The sequence below is a fragment of the Panthera uncia genome, chromosome E3 (assembly GCF_023721935.1).
Source record: "Panthera uncia isolate 11264 chromosome E3, Puncia_PCG_1.0, whole genome shotgun sequence".
NCBI classification, from domain to species: Eukaryota; Metazoa; Chordata; class Mammalia; order Carnivora; family Felidae; genus Panthera; species Panthera uncia.
Window position 1 is genome coordinate 11,505,282 of NC_064815.1, and position 18,872 is coordinate 11,524,153.

General features: G+C 38.7%; 1 protein-coding gene across 1 annotated transcript in view; it reads left to right on the forward strand.

Moving 5' to 3' along the window:
* Positions 1 to 18,872, forward strand: part of LOC125928461 (cytochrome b-c1 complex subunit 2, mitochondrial) — a 30,617-nt gene that overhangs the window by 3,179 nt on the left and 8,566 nt on the right. Inside the window, exons 3-10 of the mRNA XM_049639164.1 lie at positions 43 to 192; positions 575 to 639; positions 2,152 to 2,208; positions 2,436 to 2,560; positions 4,390 to 4,487; positions 7,317 to 7,374; positions 9,912 to 10,007; positions 10,335 to 10,534. Of these exons, the coding sequence (XP_049495121.1) occupies positions 43 to 192; positions 575 to 639; positions 2,152 to 2,208; positions 2,436 to 2,560; positions 4,390 to 4,487; positions 7,317 to 7,374; positions 9,912 to 10,007; positions 10,335 to 10,534 (849 nt within the window). The remainder of the gene's footprint in view (positions 1 to 42; positions 193 to 574; positions 640 to 2,151; positions 2,209 to 2,435; positions 2,561 to 4,389; positions 4,488 to 7,316; positions 7,375 to 9,911; positions 10,008 to 10,334; positions 10,535 to 18,872) is intronic.

Consider the following 18,872-nt stretch of genomic DNA (forward strand, 5'->3'; position numbering starts at 1 on the left):
ATATGAAAACATTGATCACATCTTACTTTATTTTAAATACAGTTTACCAAGTTACCAAATGGCTTAGTGATTGCTTCTCTGGAAAACTATGCTCCTGCATCAAGAATTGGTTTGTTCATTAAAGCAGGCAGTAGATATGAGGACTCCAACAACTTGGGAACCTCTCATTTGCTTCGTCTTGCATCCAGTTTGGTAAGCGTCTTTACTGCCTCACTTTGTTCAGAAATGCTATAGTATCATGGTCTTACAGAAAAGAAGTATAGTGGTAGCACCTGGGTGGCTCAGTTGATTAAGCATCCAACCCTTGATCTCAGCTCAGGTCTTCATCTCAGTTGTGAGTTCAAGCCCCACGTTGGGCTCTGTGCTAGGTGTGAAGCCTATTTAAAAAAATACATAAGTAAAACAAACAGAAAAGAAAAGAAACACTATAGTGTACTTTTGGCAAATTTTAAAAGGATCTGCTATTTAGGTAAAGTTCTTTTTGAGTCTAATGACAACCAGACATTAGATTGTGATACAGTGTGATGTTTGGCAGTAAAAAATTACTAAATACGGTTGTTGTTTCTTTTTCCAGACTACAAAAGGAGCTTCATCTTTCAAGATAACCCGTGGAATTGAAGCAGTTGGTGGTAAATTAAGGTATGTTAAAAATAAGTAATAAGAGGGGCGCCTGGTGGCTTGGTCAGTTAAGCGTCCGACTTCGGCTCAGGTCATGATCTCACGGACCATGAGTTTGAGCCCCACATCAGGCTTTATGCTGACAGCTCAGAGCCTGGAGCCTGTTTCAGATTCTGTGTCTCCCTCTCTCTCTGCCCCTCCCCTGTTCATGCTCTGTCCGTCTCTGTCTCAAAAATAAATAAACGTTAAAAAAAAAATTTTTTTTTAAATAAGTAATAAGAAACGATGAGAACACCAGAAAATACTCAACTGTAAGAGAACTTTTCTATCTTATCAAGGTGATTAAGGATTTGTGAAGACACAAGAAGAAGGCTAATCAATTTGACAACATCAAAATGTAAAACATCTTTATGACTTAAAGTAAAAATTCAAGTAACTGGCAGTAAATATTTGCAACATAAACACGGAAATTATTATTTGGAAAAATAAAGAACTACAAATTAGGAGAGGACAAGCAAAATAGGAAATGGATGGACAAAGGATAGGAACAGTCTATTCCCAGAGTAGGAACCCAGAAACACTGATCTTTACTTATAATCGACAGTGTCATGCCGTTACCTGTCAGATTTATAAAAGGTCTTGGCAGTGTTAAGAGGGAGAATCTCTTCTACAGTTAGTGGAATAAACTGATACAAGTACTTAGGAAAGAATCAACAAATATCTAGTAATACTGAAAATGAGCATATCTTACAGTCCAAGTTTTTAATCCACATGCACAAAGACTGGAAACAATCTAAATGCCATCTTCAGGGAAATGGATAAATAAAGTATAGTCTAGTGATATGATGGGACTAGTATACAGCAGTTAAGGAATGAACTAGATTATTCTAGTTAAATGTTTTGTGGAGAAACAACAGATATTTTTAAGGTATCATTTTAAAAACAATACATAGTGCTTACCATTGTGTTTGTCTCTAGAGTGGGAAAGAGGGAGTGAAAGAGTTAGCCAGAGAAGGGTACAAAGAGATCTTCAACTTTAATTGCCATTTTTTTTTAGTTAGGGTAAAATATACATAATTTACTGCTTTAAGTGTACAGGTCTTTGGCATGAAGTGGCTTTAGGAAACCATCACTACTATACATCTCCAGGTTGTTTTTTTTGTTCCCCAACTGAAACGCTCTAGCTATTAAACACTAACTCTCCTTCTGTCTTTGGCCACCCCTTATTGTGACCATTCTATGTTGTATGGTTTAGAGTTCTCTAGGTTCCTCCGAAAAGCAGAATCATGATATTTGTTCTTTCTGATTTCTGATTTCACGTAGTTTAATGTCTTCAAGGTGCATCCATGTGTAACATGTCAAGATTTCCTTCCTTTAAAGACTTTTTAAAATATTTCAAGCTTTAGTTGACGAATATGTGTGCTTTTACACTTCAGAATAAGTTTTCCAAAGGAATTTGTTGATTTAACAAAGATATAAGGAAGCCTTATTCTTCTGATTTAGATAATTCATTGTAATTTATTTCTGATTCAGTGTGACTTCAACCAGGGAAAACATGGCCTACACTGTGGAATGTCTGCGAGATGATGTGTAAGTATCTGCATGTGCTGAGGACATCTGCTTTTAAAGAAATCCTAAGCTGCTCAGTTCTTATCCTTTTTAATGTGGCGTTATGACCTCTGGTTTTGGTCACAAACTATAGAACGCTATGCTTACCACAAGGCCTAAAACTTAATATAGAGAGCATTACATTTATGTAGAATGGACTTTGGTTTTAAATTTTTGACCTGAAACTCTTACCTTGATGTCTTCTATAGTGATATTCTAATGGAGTTCCTGCTCAATGTCACCACAGCCCCAGAATTTCGTCGTTGGGAAGTAGCTGACCTTCAGTCTCAGCTAAGGATTGACAAAGCTGTGGCTTTTCAGAATCCACAGGCTCGTAAGTATATTTTCAGATCACATTCAGTTGCTTCTAAGATACTGGGTTTTTGAGGAAAAAAATTGCTGTTGAAATTTTCTTCTGCTTGAGTTTATAAATAACTTTTCCAAAAATTTGTCTAGTTTCTTAACTGTGTTCTTTTGTTTCTAAACATTTATGTTGTTGATTATTTTTCATCTTTGATGGTATGTAAATTAATGATAGAATCCCTGTTTTAGTATTTAGAATCCAGTGTTTTTTCAGTAGTTTGCTTACACCAAACCGAGCAACAGTTCGTAATTGGTGCTGCTATTATTGTTTAGCCAACTCACCTTTACTAGATGTTTCCAAAGGAAGCAACTTATTTTTTTTTTTTTTAACTTTTTTGGTGTTCGTATTTTGTGTTTATATGATAACTGTCGACAAGTGTGACTAGCAAAACAAATACGTAAACAAGCAGCACTGACTCTTGGAAGTCACACAGCTTCGGCAGGAGCAGAAGCGTGCGGGTGGACCACTCGGGTCTAAGCAGGTGACCAGCTGCAGGGGCTCAGCATGGGATGCGCTTCACTCAGAACGCAAGCCTGTCAGTGTCTGGAACGTATGAGAGCTTGGTTTATGTTAGCTAATACTATGTTGGTGATACTGTTTTACAAAGGAGTGTGGTCTTCATTACTCTGGACCTCCACCAAAGAAATAGATGGCCTGTAAGTCATCTTTTCTACAATTTTCTATTTCTTCCCTGCTGTTAGTGAGGTTCCAGCCTTCATCCTTTCTATCTGAACAGTTATTGCTGTCTCCTGGCTGGTGTCTGCCCCCAGGTCTACATCTTCGTCCATCTCCCACGTTGCCATCAAGCGATCCTTCATGAAAACCGTTTAAAGGCTTCTCAGTCTCTGTTGCATAAAGTTCAGACTCTTCAACTTAGCATGTGTGATAACTTTTACCATCTGACCCCTGCCTACCTCCATCGCTTTTTGTTGTATCTTCTTCCCCTCCCAACTGCATTTCCCCTTTGAATCTGTTATCCTACTGGATGCTTTTGTCTGTTTTCTCTGCCTGAAATGCCACTCCCTAATCATTCTCCTGGGAAACACCTACTCCTTATGTAAGACTCATCCTGGATTTTACTTCTGGTGCTCCTTCCTGATTCCCACTGCCCTTCCCTTGTGCCCCTGATGCTTTTTTTACATCCTGCTGACATCAGCTTCATCATGCTTTCACAGTTTTTCCTCTCAACATTTTGAGGGCAGGCATTGTGTCTTAGTCATGTCTCTATTTCCAGCACCTAACACAGTGCCTGGCATAGAGAAATTGCCCAAATAATGAGCAAATGAAAGGGACATACCTCGAAGACACTGACTGAAGCAGGAAAGCAAGAACAGTGCCAGTCACCAGTGAGGAGTGCAGTTTGACCTCCGAGAGCTAGTAAGATGACTTAACACTGGCACTTTCATACCTCTTTCTAACCTGACAACTCCTCATTACTTAGAGAGCCTCGGAGTAAAATTCAGGTAAATGACTTATCCAAGATCACATGGCATGTTGGTAGCAGAGCTATAACTCAATTCAGACTTGCTGAAACCCAGACCATTCATTATAGTTTCCAGACGATACCAGGTAGATGAGAGAAGTGATCAGGTGGACCCCGTGATGTAGAAGCTGCTTTCACATAATTTCTTGCTTTTCTCAGCACATTCAACTGGCAGAATTTTAAAATTCAAGCCTTAATCTTAACACTTGAATGCCATAAGGTGACCAAAATTGTAGTCTCATTGCTTTCCAGGTTCTGAAAATGTTGACTTTATTTGAATTGTATTTCCACAAGTGCTTCTTTACTTATTTTACAGGTGTCATTGAAAATTTGCATGCTGCAGCTTACCGAAATGCCTTGGCTAATTCCCTGTATTGCCCTGATTATAGGATTGGAAAAGTGACACCAGATGAGGTACTGATAAAACACATTACCTTTTACAGTGTGCTTCTTTTCACTGCCATTTCAGGTTTGTTAATTTTTCTTTTCATCTTCAAATTTAAAAAATTCACCTCCTGGCTTTTTTTTTTTTCCATCAGCTTGGCTTTTTAACTAAAATTCTATCTGAACAATTTTTACAGCTTTTAACTTAAAGTTTTGAATCACAAAAGGAATATATGAATTTCAGAAAAATCCAGAACAAGTAAAAAAGAAAACATTTCACATACCTAAGGTCACTGAATGTTAACTGCCTAGATATATTTTCCTCTAGACCTTTCTCTGTTTATATGTGTCTTTTTAAAGCAGTATTTAAATGTTAAATTTAGTAATCTTGTGACCAAAAGTCTTCTTTAACTCCTCTGAATAGGCAGATAGGAATGAACCCGTATCACTTCCCATCCCTCGTTAGCCTGCTTACTAGCTCATTCGCCTCCTCCAGCACACTGACCTCACTTTGCTGGCAGTACAGACTTGCCACATGTCACAGCCGTATGTATAACCTAAAACTTCACTTCTAAAATGTGAAACTGAAACCTTGAGTATCAAACCTGCAAGTGTAGATATGCATATATAATCTTAATTTCCTACTCCTTCCATCCCCCCCCAAATTTTTTTTATCAAAAGATATTAAGAGAAAAATTTGCAAAAGAAAGAGAATTGGGAACTATTAATATTCGCAAAGTATAGGGGCGCCTGGGTGGCGCAGTCGGTTAAGCGTCCGACTTCAGCCAGGTCACGATCTCGCGGTCTGTGGGTTCGAGCCCCGCGTCAGGCTCTGGGCTGATGGCTCGGAGCCTGGAGCCTGTTTCAGATTCTGTGTCCCCCTCTCTCTCTGCCCGTCCCCCGTTCATGCTCTGTCTGTCTCTCTCTGTCCCAAAAATAAATAAAAAACGTTGAAAAAAAAAATTAAAAAAAAAAAAAATTCGCAAAGTATATATAACTTGGAAATTAAGGTTTTATTCTTTCATTTCTGGTTAGCCACTAGAGCAAACTGAATTGTATATTCTATCCCTTTACTCTTTCATTTCCTGGTTAGAAAACCATCCACTTATCAATCAACAGTTTAATGCCTACCATTCATATGGCACTTTAAAAAAAAATTATAACTGATATGATCCAACTTAAATGCTAAGCATTTTTCATAAGACTGGCTGTCAGTGAGTTTTGAAATTTTTCAGAAATCAATTTCACCCATGTGAAAATATATTATTAAGATAACTAAAAGAATATATAGAGCAAAACATCTACAAGAATGTCAACTGTAACATTGCTTATAATTGTGAAAAATAAGACACAAGTTAAATACCCAACTTTCTGGGACTGAATAACTCACTTAGTTATCAGTAGAATGGACTTATTCAGTCATCCAAAAATATTGATACGGAAAAATTCCATAGCATATTATCAAGTGAAGAAAAGACAATTTACAAATAGGGATATACCATAGGGTCCCAATTTTAGAAAATAAAGTGTGTGTGTGTGTTGTGTGTGTGTGTGTGTGTCTGTGTGTCGGTGTGTCTATGTGTCTGTCTCCTGGGCAAGATGTTAACCATGGTTATCTCAAAATTATTAGCATTTTTAATTGTGTCCTTAAAGGAAATTCTAAAGAAATTGGTGGTAGACTACCTTGAGCAATGGCAGCATTCAGTAGAAAAAAAATATATATATATGACTTTCCAGGGTGATTCCAGAGATTTAAGCACCATTGGCTTTAGGGCATAAATTGTGGTAACTTGATTCAGTCTCATTACCTTAGCCTAGTGATTCTTAACATTATGACCCATTCCCAGGGAACTTTTTTTAGCCAATTTCTTATACCCAGTATTTTTAATATCATAGATACACTCTGTGTTTATATATGTATACATATATATATTTGTATTCTATATATGAAAGGATTAAAATGTTTTTCTTGCCCCCAGGAGCCAATTTTCAGTCCCTTGGGAGCAATAGTGGGCCTTTTGAGAGTATGTTTTAGCCCTACTTTTGTATGTTAGGTCTCAATAATATAAACCAGTGATTCGCACATCTCACTGATCTCAGATCACCTGGGGATTCATTGGATGGACAGATGGTTGGTTGGTTTTAAATCAAGATTCTGATTCCACATTGAATCTAGTATATCAGTTTGTAGAGTGGGCCTAGGAATGGGGTGGGGGTCAGAGACAGTGACAGTGTTTGTTTTTGTTTTTTAAGCTCCAGCTAATTTTGTTATCCAGGTTGGAAACCCTGATATAGACTGTAATCTCCTGACAAGGAACCCTTCAAAGATGGGTGTGAAGGATATAGGAGGGATATGGTGATATAACTGTTAGCCCTATGGTAGAATGTTCGTGGTACCTTATTACTGTCTACAAAGAGACAAAAGAAATCTGATGCACATCTGCTAAAATCATCTTATAATAAAAATCATAAACTTAGTCTCATTTTTTTTCAAGTTCAAGCCAGTGTGTGCTCTGATTTTTTCAGGCCTTTTTTAATTCCTTTTTTTCAGTACAGATTTATTGAGATATAATTCATGTACTGTATAGTTCACCTACTTAAAGTGCACAGTTCGGTGGTTTTCATTATGTTCATAGTTCTGTAACCATCGTCACGTTAAGTTCTAGTTCTGAATTTCAGCAATAGTTTTAAAAATTAAATCCGTATTAAAAAAAATTAAATCTGTATAATTCACCACTAGGTAGTTCACTACAGCAGCCTTTAAGCCTGAGTTTTTATTTTCTCTTGCGCTGCAGTTTTAATTGTTAGTGTTTTGTATTTCTACCTATATAACCTCATAAATGTTTTTAACTTCCTCAGTTACATAACTATGTGCAGAACCATTTTACAAGTGCGAGAATGGCTTTGATCGGACTTGGTAAGTTGGGAATTGCTTGCAGGTCAGTTTGTTTCCTTAAGAACAGTAACTAATTGGGGCGCCTGGGTGGCTCAGTCGGTTGAGCGTCTGACTTCAGCTCAGGTCATGATCTCGTGGTTCGTGAGTTCCAGCCCTGCATCGGGCTTTGTGCTCATAGCTCGGACCCTGGAGCCTGCTTCAGATTCTGTGTCTCTCTTTCTATTTCTCCCCCACTCACACTCTGTCTCTCTTTCTCAAAAATAAATAAATATTAAAACAAAAATTTTTTTTAAAAGAACAGTAACTAATTATGTGAGCACATGATTGAATGAAATTTGATAACTCAGTCCTCTGTTTATGTTTACAGTCCTCAGGCACTATGTGATGGGATTTTAATTCTCAGGTTGTTTTGTTTTAGAAAGCAGAATTCAACATTTATGTAAAAAAAATTACAGTATTTGAAAAATCTTTGACAAAGGACAAATGTCTCTGAGCAAAGAGCTTTAAAAGTATTTTTGTTTTGGTTTTTAAAGATGTATAATATAATTGATAATAGGCAAAGGGCACGAACAAACAAGTCATGGGAAAAATGTTTGTATATATGTGTATATGGCCAATTACTGTAAAAAAAATAGCCTCACTAGTAGTTAAAAGCTTCTAACCTGTGACATTGGCAAAAATTAAAAGATTGACACCACCCAGTATTAACCAAGGTATGGAGAAATAGGCACTCTTAAAAATTGTTGATGGAAGCACAAACTGGTCCATTTTTGGAGGTCTCTTTAAATATATTAAAATTCTAAATGTTGACAGCTTTAGACCCAACAATTTTATTTTTAAGCATTTATCATACAAAAACAGTTGGTCAAGTTTACAAAACAGTTGCACAAGGATATTATTTGCAATATTGGGTTTTTTTGTTCATTTGTTTTATAAATAACACTTTAATAGAGGTATCATTCACATACCATAAAATCCACCTTTTTAAAGCGTATGATTCCATGGGGTTTATTATATTCAGAGAGTACTATGACTATTAACACTGCATAATTTCAGAACATTGTCATTATCCCCAAGAGAGGCTATATTTATTAGCAGTCACTCCCCTGTTCTACCTCCTTGCCTTTGACAACTGCTAATCTACTTCCTGTCTCTGTAGAATTGACTTGTCTGGACATTTCATATAAATAAAATCTCATAATATGTAGCCTTTTGTAGCTGGCTTTTTTTCAGTTAACATAGTGTTCTCAAAGTCCATCCCTATTGTAATGTACCAATGTTCCATTCCCTCTTCTAGCTAAAAAATATTCTATTATCACTTTTTGTTCATCCATTCATCACTTGGACATTTGAGTTGTTTTCACCTTTTGGCTATTGTAAATATAAATATTCATGTATAAGTTTTTGTTATATGCCTGTTTTTAATTCTTTGGGGTATATTATTAGAAGTAAAATTGCCACGACATATGGTAAGTGTTTAACCATCTGAGGAACTGCCAGACTGTTTCTGTGGCAGTTGAACCATTTTAGTGTTTCCACCAACAAGTGCACAAGGGTTCCAATAACTACACTTTCTCACCAACACTTATTATTATCTGTCTTTTTGATTATGACCATCCTTGTGCATGTGAAGTGGTGTCTCATTGTGGTTTTGGTTTGCATCTCCCTAATGACTAAGCACATTGAACATCTGTTTTTGTGCTTTTGGGCCATTTGTATATCTTCTTTGGGGAAATATATATTCAGGTCCTCTGCCCATTTTTTAGTTGGGCTGTTGGTTTTTTTATCGTTGAGTTGTAAGAGTCTTTATTCTGGATACTAAATCCTTATCAGATATGTGATTTGCAAACATTCTTCCCCATTCTGTGGGTTCTTTTCACTCTCTTGAAAGTGTTCTTTGATGCACAATGCAATATTGTTTTTAAAAAGTTTTTTTTTTTAATGTTTATTCATTTTTGAGAGAGGGAGAAAGTGAACAGGGGAGGAGCAGAGAGAGAGGGAGACAGAATCAGAAGCAGGCTCCAGGCTCTGAGCTGTCAGCACAGAGCCCAACACGGGGCTCGAACTCACAAGCCAGGAGATCATGACCTGAGCTGAAGTTGGACGCCCAACCGACTGAGCCACACAGGCACCCCTGCAATATTGTTTTAATAGCCAACTATTGGAAACAGTCCATCAAAAAGGAATTGATTAAATAAATGGTGGTACATCCATAAAATGGAATTTTTTATAACCATTAAATGTTTGCTGTAAACCACTCACTTAGATCTAAATTACAAAAGACAAGTTAGAAATAATATGAATAGAGTAACACCATTTAAAAAAAAAAAAGGAAAATGATAATATTCATATATGTGTAGTAAAAAGTTCTAGATGAGTATATAGTAAAGTATAAGTGGCATCTCAGGGAGGGTAGCATTTTGGGAGCGTACTCTTGTTTTCTTTACTGTTTTTTTCTATAAAAACTTGAATTGTACAGTCATGTATTTAAAAGAGGTATTTTACAATTGTGTTTTAGAAATGATGGTTCTAGCTTGGTTTTGTTTCTGTTGAAATAGGTGTGAGTCATCCTGTTCTAAAACAAGTTGCTGAACAGTTTCTCAACATGAGGGGTGGGCTTGGTTTACCTAGTACAAAGGCCAGATATCGTGGAGGTAAGTAAGCATTTTGTTCTGTTAGGACTAATTTATCAGAAGGATGTTCCACATCAGAATAGCATATTGGTGTGGGATAGGCCTGATTAGTTACCACCAAACAGACTCCGTGTGGAAGGAAGGGAATAGATTGGTTGGGTGTTGTGTATTAAACATGTTGTGTATGTGTCCGTGCGTGCTGTGGGGAGAGCAGAATGACATGCTAAGAGCACCAGGCCACAGGAAAGTTTAATTTCAGTGAGTTAATACTGTGTTGTAGAGAATACAGAATAAAACCTGTGGGAAACAAGCCCCTTTCTTCGTCACTCTCTCCTTACATGGCACCAGGTGAAATCCGAGAGCAGAACGGAGACAGCCTCGTCCATGCTGCCCTTGTAGCAGAAAGTGCTACAACAGGAAGTGCAGAAGCAAATGCATTTAGTGTTCTCCAGTATGTCCTTGGTGCTGGACCACACGTCAAGAGGGGCAGCAATGCTACCAGCTCTCTATACCAGGCCGTTGCCAAGGGAGTTCACCAGCCATTTGATGTGAGTCTGAATAGTCAGTATCTCTCCTTTTGTTTTTAAAGGGTCAGTGTGTATGATGTAGTCCTGTTAATCTGCTCTTCAAATAAAATCTTTGTAAAGTTGAAGAGATAGCCAGGCTTGAGTTTAGTTCCTTAGAGGATCTAACTAAAAACTTACTGTCTTTTCAATTATATTCTAGTGTAGAAAGAAGTAAATGCTTAAAAAGTGAGAGATTCACACTTCAGTTCCCTTTATTTTTTTTTAATGTTTATTTTTTGAGAGAGAGAGAGAGCGCGAGCGCACAGGGGAGGGGCAGAGACAGAGGGAGACACAGAATCCGAAGCAGGCTGCAGGCTCTGAGCAGTCAGCACAGAGCCCAATGGGGGACTCAAATTCACAGACCGTGAGTTCATGACCCGAGCTGAATGAAGTCTGATGCTTAACCGACTGAGCCACCCCGGTGCCCCAGTTCTTTGAAGTTTTAGATATTAAACATTTTCCTAGATTCTAATTAGTCTTTCTTCTAGATTTTCTTCTGTCCCCTTGTGTTCTTATGGCTACTTTGTGAATTTCACTGCACTTTCCAACCAAAGGTACAACATATACACTAAGAAACAGTTTATGGACCCACCGCTCCAGATTGAGATTAAGTTAAAATAGAAAAATTATGATATTTAATTTTAACGAAAAGCCATGTTCCTCTCAAACACACCTTTTATAACAGTGAGGAAAGTGCTAAAGCTTTCAAAATAATGATACTTCAAATCAAGAGAATGTAAAATGTCAGCCAACAAACTGTTATGTAATGAGCACCCCTTGTTTGCCCAGTGCAATACCCCACATGACCTTCAACAAAAGCCTTTAAGAGGCAGTAAATGTACTGAATTTTAGGACTAAATATTGGTCGTGATTTTACAACAGTATATGGCACAAGTAGATAATCTTTGGCCATATGACACTTAAGAGTGGAATTAAAATCAGTGGTGTCAACACAAAATGAACCAACCTTTTAGAGTCCAAAAGTAGGAAAGAGTTTTATTGGAGCTCCAAGTTAGGACAGCTGCCCAGGAAACATGCTCTTCACAGGGAAGAAAGTGCTCCAGAGAATGAACAGTTTTTACAGGGTTATATACTTTTTACGTCCTTTGAAAGCTCTGAAGATTATAGGTTCTCATTCAGGCAGGAATCACAATTTTACTGTAAAGAAACGCAGGAGTCTGAGCACTGATTGTTATCTCCTGGACAACATGGTTTTCCTTTAGGCTACTCATTCACAAAGTAGATATAAAGTGCATGTGTGGTAGGCCATAAACCACGCTTTCGATTTGAACAAAGTTTATGATATGCAGTCCTGTTGACTCAGAAAGAAATCTAAAATGATTTCCCTGTATATCAGGCCTTCAGAGCGTTTTTCTCTCTTAAGTGATAGTTTTTAAACCTTTTTTTTTTTTAATCCCATATAGTTCCCCAACTGCAATGCCCAACACAAAAATTTTCACTTTTAAAAAATTTTTTGAATGCCCCCTTGACATTGAAAGCCTTGGAATCTTCTGTACAAAGCCTTTGGTGTTCCCTGGAGCACAGTTTGAAAACCATTATCTTAAATTAGTTCTAAATTAAATTATAGCTGCTACTTTTTAAATTTCTTCTACATGTCATCTCTCCTCATTCATGGTCTATTCTGGGTTTTTTGTCTTCATACTTACTCTTCACCATTGAATGTTAATGATGCTTTTGGGTGGCTGGAGTTTAATTCTAATCCAGTGACATAATTTAACAGAAATTCCTACTTCAGCATTTGGCCAGAAATTTGGGGTATGAATAAGATAGTCTCAAAATTGTAATTAAACTTCAGGTAATTAAAGAGCATTTCTTCTTGTGGTGCCTGGGTGGCTTAGTACTTTGGTGTCCGACTCTTGATTTTGGCTCAGGTCATGATCTCACAGTTTGTGGGTTTGAACCCAGTGTTTGAGCCTGTGCCATTTGTGTGAAGCCTGCTTGGGAAATTTTAACATACATAAGAGTCATCTGGAATTATTTTTAAAATGTGGCCTTCCAGATTGCATCTACAGGGATCTGGGTGAGTGAATCTGTTGTAGAAACCTGAAAGTCTTTTTTTTTTTTTAATATGAAATTTATTGTCAAATTGGCTTCCATATAACACCCAGTGCTCATCCCAACAGATGCCCTCCTCAATGCCCATCACCCACTTTCCCCTCCCTCCTACCCCCCATCAACCCTCAGTTTATTCTCAGTTTTTAAGAGTCTCTTATGGTTTGGCTCCCTCCCTAACTTTTTTTTTTCCCCTTCCCCTCCCCCATGGTCTTCTGTTAAGTTTCTCAGGATCCACATAAGAGTGAAACCATACGGTATCTGTCTTTCTCTGTATGACTTATTTCATTTAGCATAACACTGTCCAATTCCATCCACATTGCTACAAAAGGCTATATTTCATTCTTTCTCATTGCCAGGTAGTATTCCATTGTATTTATAAGCCACAACTTCTTTATCCATTCATCAGTTGATGGACATTTAGGCTCTTTCCATAATTTGGCTATTGTTGAAAGTGCTGCTATAAACTTTGGGGTACAAGTGCCCCTATGCATCAGCACTCCTGTATCCCTTGGGTAAATTCCTAGCAGTGCTATTGCTGGGTCATAGGGTAGATCTATTTTTAGGAACCTCCACACTATTTTCCAGAGCGGCTGCACCAGTTTGCATTCCCACCAACAGTGCAAGAGGGTTCCTGTTTCTCCACATCCTCACCAGCATCTATAGTCCCTGATTTGTTCATTTTAGCCACTCTGACTGCATGAGGTGATATCTCAGTGTTGTTTTGATTTGTATTTCCCTGATGAGGAGCGACGTTGAGCATCTTTTCATGTGCCTGTTGGCCATCTGGAGGTCTTCTTTAGAGAAGTGTCTATTCATGTTTTCTGCCCATTTCTTCACTGGATTATTTGTTTTTCAGGTGTAGAGTTTGGTGAGTTCTATATAGATTTTGGATCCTAGCCCTTTGTCCAGTGTGTTATTTGCAAATATCTTTTCCCATTCTGTTGGTTGCCTTTTAGTTTTGTTGATTGTTTCCTTTGCTGTGCAGAAGCTTTTTATCTTCATGAGGTCCCAATAGTTCATTTTTCCTTTTAATCCCTTGCCTTTGGAGATGTGTCAAGTAAGAAATTGTTGCGGCTGAGATCAGAGAGGTTTTTTCCTTCTTTCTCCTCTAGGGTTTTGATGGTTTCCTGTCTCATATTCAGGTCCTTCATCCATTTTGAGTTTATTTTTGTGAATGGTGTGAGAAAGTGGTCTGGTTTCATTCTTCTGCATGTGGCTGTCCAATTCTCCCAGCACCATTTGTTAAAGAGACTGTCTTTTTTCCATTGGATATTCTTTCCTGCTTTGTCAAAGATGAGTTGGCCATACGTTTGTGGGTCCAATTCTGGAGTCTCTATTCCATTGGTCTGTGTGTCTGTTTTTGTGCCAATACCGTGCTGATTTGATGGTTACAGCTTTATAGTGGAGGCTAAAGTCTGGGATTGTGATGCCTCCAGCTTTGGTCTTCTTCTTCAATATTACTTTGGCTATTCGGGGTCTTTTGTGGTTCCATACAAATTTTAGGATTGCTTGTTCTAGCTTCGAGAAGAATGCTGGTGCATTTTTGATTGGGATTGGATTGAATGTTTAGATTGCTTTGGGTAGTATTGACATTTTAACAATATTTATTCTTCCAATCCATGAGCATGGAATGTTTTTCCATTTCTTTGTATCTTCTTCAGTTTCCTTCATAAGCTTTCTATATTTTTCAGCATACAGATCTTTTACATCTTTGGTTAGGTTTATTCCTAGGTATTTTATGCTGCTTGGTGCAATTGTGAATGGGATCAGTTTCTTTATTTGTCTTTCTGTTGCTCCATTATTAGTGTACAAGAATGCAACTGATTTCTCTACATTAATTTTGTACCCTGCGACTTTGCTGAATTCATGTGTCAGTTCTAGCAGACTTTTGGTGGAGTCTGTCGGGTTTTCCATGTATAATATCATGTCATCTGCAAAAAGTGAAAGAAAGCTTGACTTCTTCATCTTTGCCAATTTTGATGCCTTTGATTTCCTTTTGTCATCTGATTGCTGATGCTAGAACTTCCAACACTATGTTAAACACCATGGTGAGAGTGGACATCCCTGTCATGTTCCTCATCTCAGGGGGAAAGTTTTTCCCCATTGAGGAAGATATTAGCTGTGGGCTTTTCATAAATGGTTTTTATGATCTTTAAGTGTGTTCCTTCTATCCCAACTTTCTCAAGGGGTTTTATTAAGAACAGATGCTGAATTTTCTCAAATGCTTTTTCTGCATCGATTGACAGGATCGTATGGTTCTTTTCTTTTATTAATGTGATGTATCACATTGATTTGCCAATGTTGAACCAGCCCTGCATCCCAGGAATGAATCCCACGTGATCATGGTGAATAATTCTTTTTATGTGCTGTTGAATTCGATTTGCTAGTAGCTTATTGAGAATTTTTGCATCCATATTCATTAGGGATATTGGCCTATAGTTCTCTTTTTTTGCTGGGTCTCTGTCTGGTTTGGGAATCAAAGTACTGCTGGCTTCATAGAATGAGTCTGGAAGTTTTCCTTCCCTTTCTATTTTTTGGAACAGCTTGAGAAGGATAGGTATTATCTCTGCTTTAAATGTCTGGTAGAATTCCCCAGGGAAGCCATCTGGTCCAGGACTCTTATTTGTTGGGAGATTTTTGATGATTGATTCAATTTCTTCGCTGGTTGTGGATCTGTTCAAGTTTTCTATTTCTTCCTGTTTGAGTTTTGGAAGTGTATGGGTGCTTAGGAATTTGTCCATTTCTTCCAGGTTGTCCAATTTGTTGGCATATAATTTTTCCTAGTATTCCCTGATAATTGCTTGTATTTCTGAGGGATTGGTTGTAATAATTCCTTTTTCATTCATGATTTTATCTATTTGGGTATTCTCCCTTTTATTTTTGAGAAGCCTGGTTAGAGGTTTATCAATTTTGTTTATTTTTTCAAAAAACCAACTCTTGGTTTCATTGATCTGCTCTGCAGGTTTTTTTAGATTCTGTATTATCTATTTCTGCTCTGATCTTTATTATTTCTCTTCTTGTGCTGGGTTTGGGGTATCTTTGCTGTTCTGCTTCTATTTCCTTTAGGTGTGCTGTTGGATTTTGTATTTGGGATTTTTCTTGTTTCTTGAGATTGGCCTGGATTGCAATGTATTTTCCTCTCAGGACTGCCTTCGCTGCATCCGAAAGCGTTTGGTGTTGTATTTTCATTTTCATTTGTTTCCATATATTTTTTAATTTCTTCTCCAATTGCCTGGTTGACCCATTGATTCTTTAGTAGGGTGTTCTTTAACCTCCATGCTTTTGGAGGTTTTCCAGACTTTTTCCTGTGGTTGACTTCAAGTTTCATAGCATTGTGGTCTGAAAGTGTGCATGGTATGATGTCAAGTCTTTTATACTTATTAAGGGCTGTTTTATGACCCAGTATGTGATCTATCTTGGAGAGTGTTCCATGTGCACTCAAGAAGAAAGTATATTCTGTTGCTTTGGGATGCAGAGTTCTAAATATATCTGTCAAGTCCATCTGATCCAATGTATCATTTAGGGCCCTTGTTTCTTTATTGATCCTGTGTCTAGATGATCTATCCATTGTTGTAAGTGGGGTATTGATTAATTGTTTTATATATTTGGGGGCTCCCGTATTCGGTGCATAGACATTTCTAATTGTTAGCTCTTCCTGATGGAAAGACCCAGTAATTATTATATAATGCCCTTCTTCATCTCTTGTTACAGCCTTAAATTTAAAATCTAGTTTGTTTGATATAAGTATCTACTCCAGCTTTCTTTTGACTTCCAGTAGCATGACAGATAATTCTCCATCCCCTCACTTTCAATCTGAAGGTGTCCTCAGGTCTAAAATGAGTCTCTTGTAGACAGCAAATAGATGGGTCTTGTTTTTTTATCCATTCTGATACCCTCTGTCTTTTGGTTGGCACATTTAGTACATTTACATTCAGTGTTATTATTGAAAGATAGGGGTTTAGAGTCATTGTGATGTCTGTAGGTTTCATGCTTGTAGTGAGGTCTCTGGTACTTTGTGGTCCTTGCAACATTTCACTCACAGAATCCCCCTTAGGATCTCTTGTAGAGCTGGTTTAGTGATGATGAATTCCGTCAGTTTTTGTTTGTTTGGGAAAACCTTTATCTCTCCTTCTATTCTGAATGACAGACTTGCTGGATAAAGGATTCTTGGCTGCATATTTTTTTTTTCTACTCATCACATTGAAGATTTCCTGCCATTCCTTTCTGACCTGCCGAGTTTCAGTAGATAGGTCTGATACTACCCTTACGTGTCTGCCTTTGTAAGTTAGGGCTTTTGTGTCCCTAGCTGCTTTCAGAATTCTCTATTTATCCTTGTATTTTGCCAGTTTCACTATGATATGTCATGCGGAAGATCAATTCAAGTTATGTCTGAAGGGAGTTCTCTGTGCCTCTTGGATTTCAATGTCTGTTTCCTTCCCCAGATCAGGGAAGTTCTCAGCTATGATTTGTTCAAGTACACCTTCAGCCCCTTTCTCTTTTCTTCTTCTGGAATTCCTATGATACAGATAATTGTTCTGTTTAATTGCATCACTTAGTTCTCTAATTCTCCCCTCACACTCCTGGATTTTTTATCTCTTTTTCTCAGCTTCCTCTTTTTCCATAATTTTATCTTCTAATTCACCTATTCTCTCCTTTGCCTCCTCAGTCCGTGCTATGGCCGCCTCTGTTTTATTTTGCACCTCATATATAGCATTTTTTAGTTCCTCATAACTCTTTTTTAGTCTCTTGGTCTCTGTAGGAATAGATTCTCTGCTGTCCTGTATGCTTTTTTTCAAGCGCAGCGATTAATCTTATGACCATTATTCTAAATTCTTGTTCTGTTATATTGCTTAAATCGTTTTTGATCAATTCATTAGCTGTCGCTACTTCCTGGAGTTTCTTTTGAGGAGAATTCTTCTGTTTTGTCATTTTGGGTAGTCCCTGCGGTGGCTCCAAACTGCAGGGCACTTTCCCTGTGCTGTCCGGAGTAACTTGTGTTGGTGGCGGGGCCATAGTCAGACCAGATGTCTGCCCCCATTCCACCCCTGGGGCCACAGTCAGATCAGCGTGTACCTTATCTTCCCCTCTTCCAGGGGCAGGCCTCTCTGTGGAGTGGTGTGGTCCCTGTCTGGGCTGCTTGCACACTGCCAGGCTTCTGGTGCTGCTTTGATGGGATCTGGCCAAGGATGTATTAGGGTGGATCCGCAAGGTGTACAGGGGCGGGAGGGGCAAGCTTAGCTCTGCCGTCTGTGGCCCCCTGCGGGAGGGGCCCTGCAGCACCAGGAGGGAGGCAGGCCCATCAGAGGGATGGATACACAGAAGCACAACGTTGGGCATTTGCGCGGTGCAAGCAAGTTTGGTGACGTGAACTGGTTCCCTTTGGAATTTTGGCTGGGGGATGGGACAGGGAAATGGCGCTTGCCAGAGCCTTCGTTCCCCCACCAAGCTCTGTCCTTCCGGGGCTCAACAACTCTCCCTCCCAGTGTCTTCTCGCGATTCCCGTTCTCTGAGAGCAGAGCTGTTGACTTTTAATGTTCGAAATGTTAAGTCTCGCTGGCTGTCAGAACTCACGGAGTCCGGCCCCTCCGCTTTTGCAAGCCAGACTTCAGGGGCTCTGCCTTGCCCGATGGGCTGCCCCTCCACCGCCCCAGCTCCCTCCCAGTAGTCCGTGTAGCACACACCGCCTCTCCACCCTTCCTACCCTCTTCCGTGGGCCACTTGTCTACACTTAGCTCCGGAGAGCCCCTTCTGCTAGTCTTCCGGCGGTTTTCTGGGTTATTTAGGCAGATGTGGGTGGAATCTAAGCAGTCAGCAGGACGCGGTGAGCCCAGTGTCCTCCTATGCTGCCATCTTCCTCTATCCTGAAAGTCTGTATTTTTAATAACAGCTCAGGTGATCCTTACGTAATTTGTCTGCATAAACACTGGGAAACACTATACTAAGCACCCTTGTTCACCTTAAGGAGCTTACCCCTCTGCTCAGAGTGCAGATAGCAATACCCCTGTTATCTAGAGGCTCAACTTGTGGCTACCTTGGACAGCTAAATAACATCCACTAAGCAAACATTTTCCCCCAGTCCTTTGACTTTAGTCTGTAGGAGAAGTGTAGGTGAATTGATGAAAAAGAAGTCACAATAGCAGAAGGAAGAAAGCAAGTTTGTCTAATGCCAGAGCCCACAGTCTGTACCCCTCAGCCATACCGCATCTGTAATAATAATGTTCACACATGAATGTTTAACCTTTAA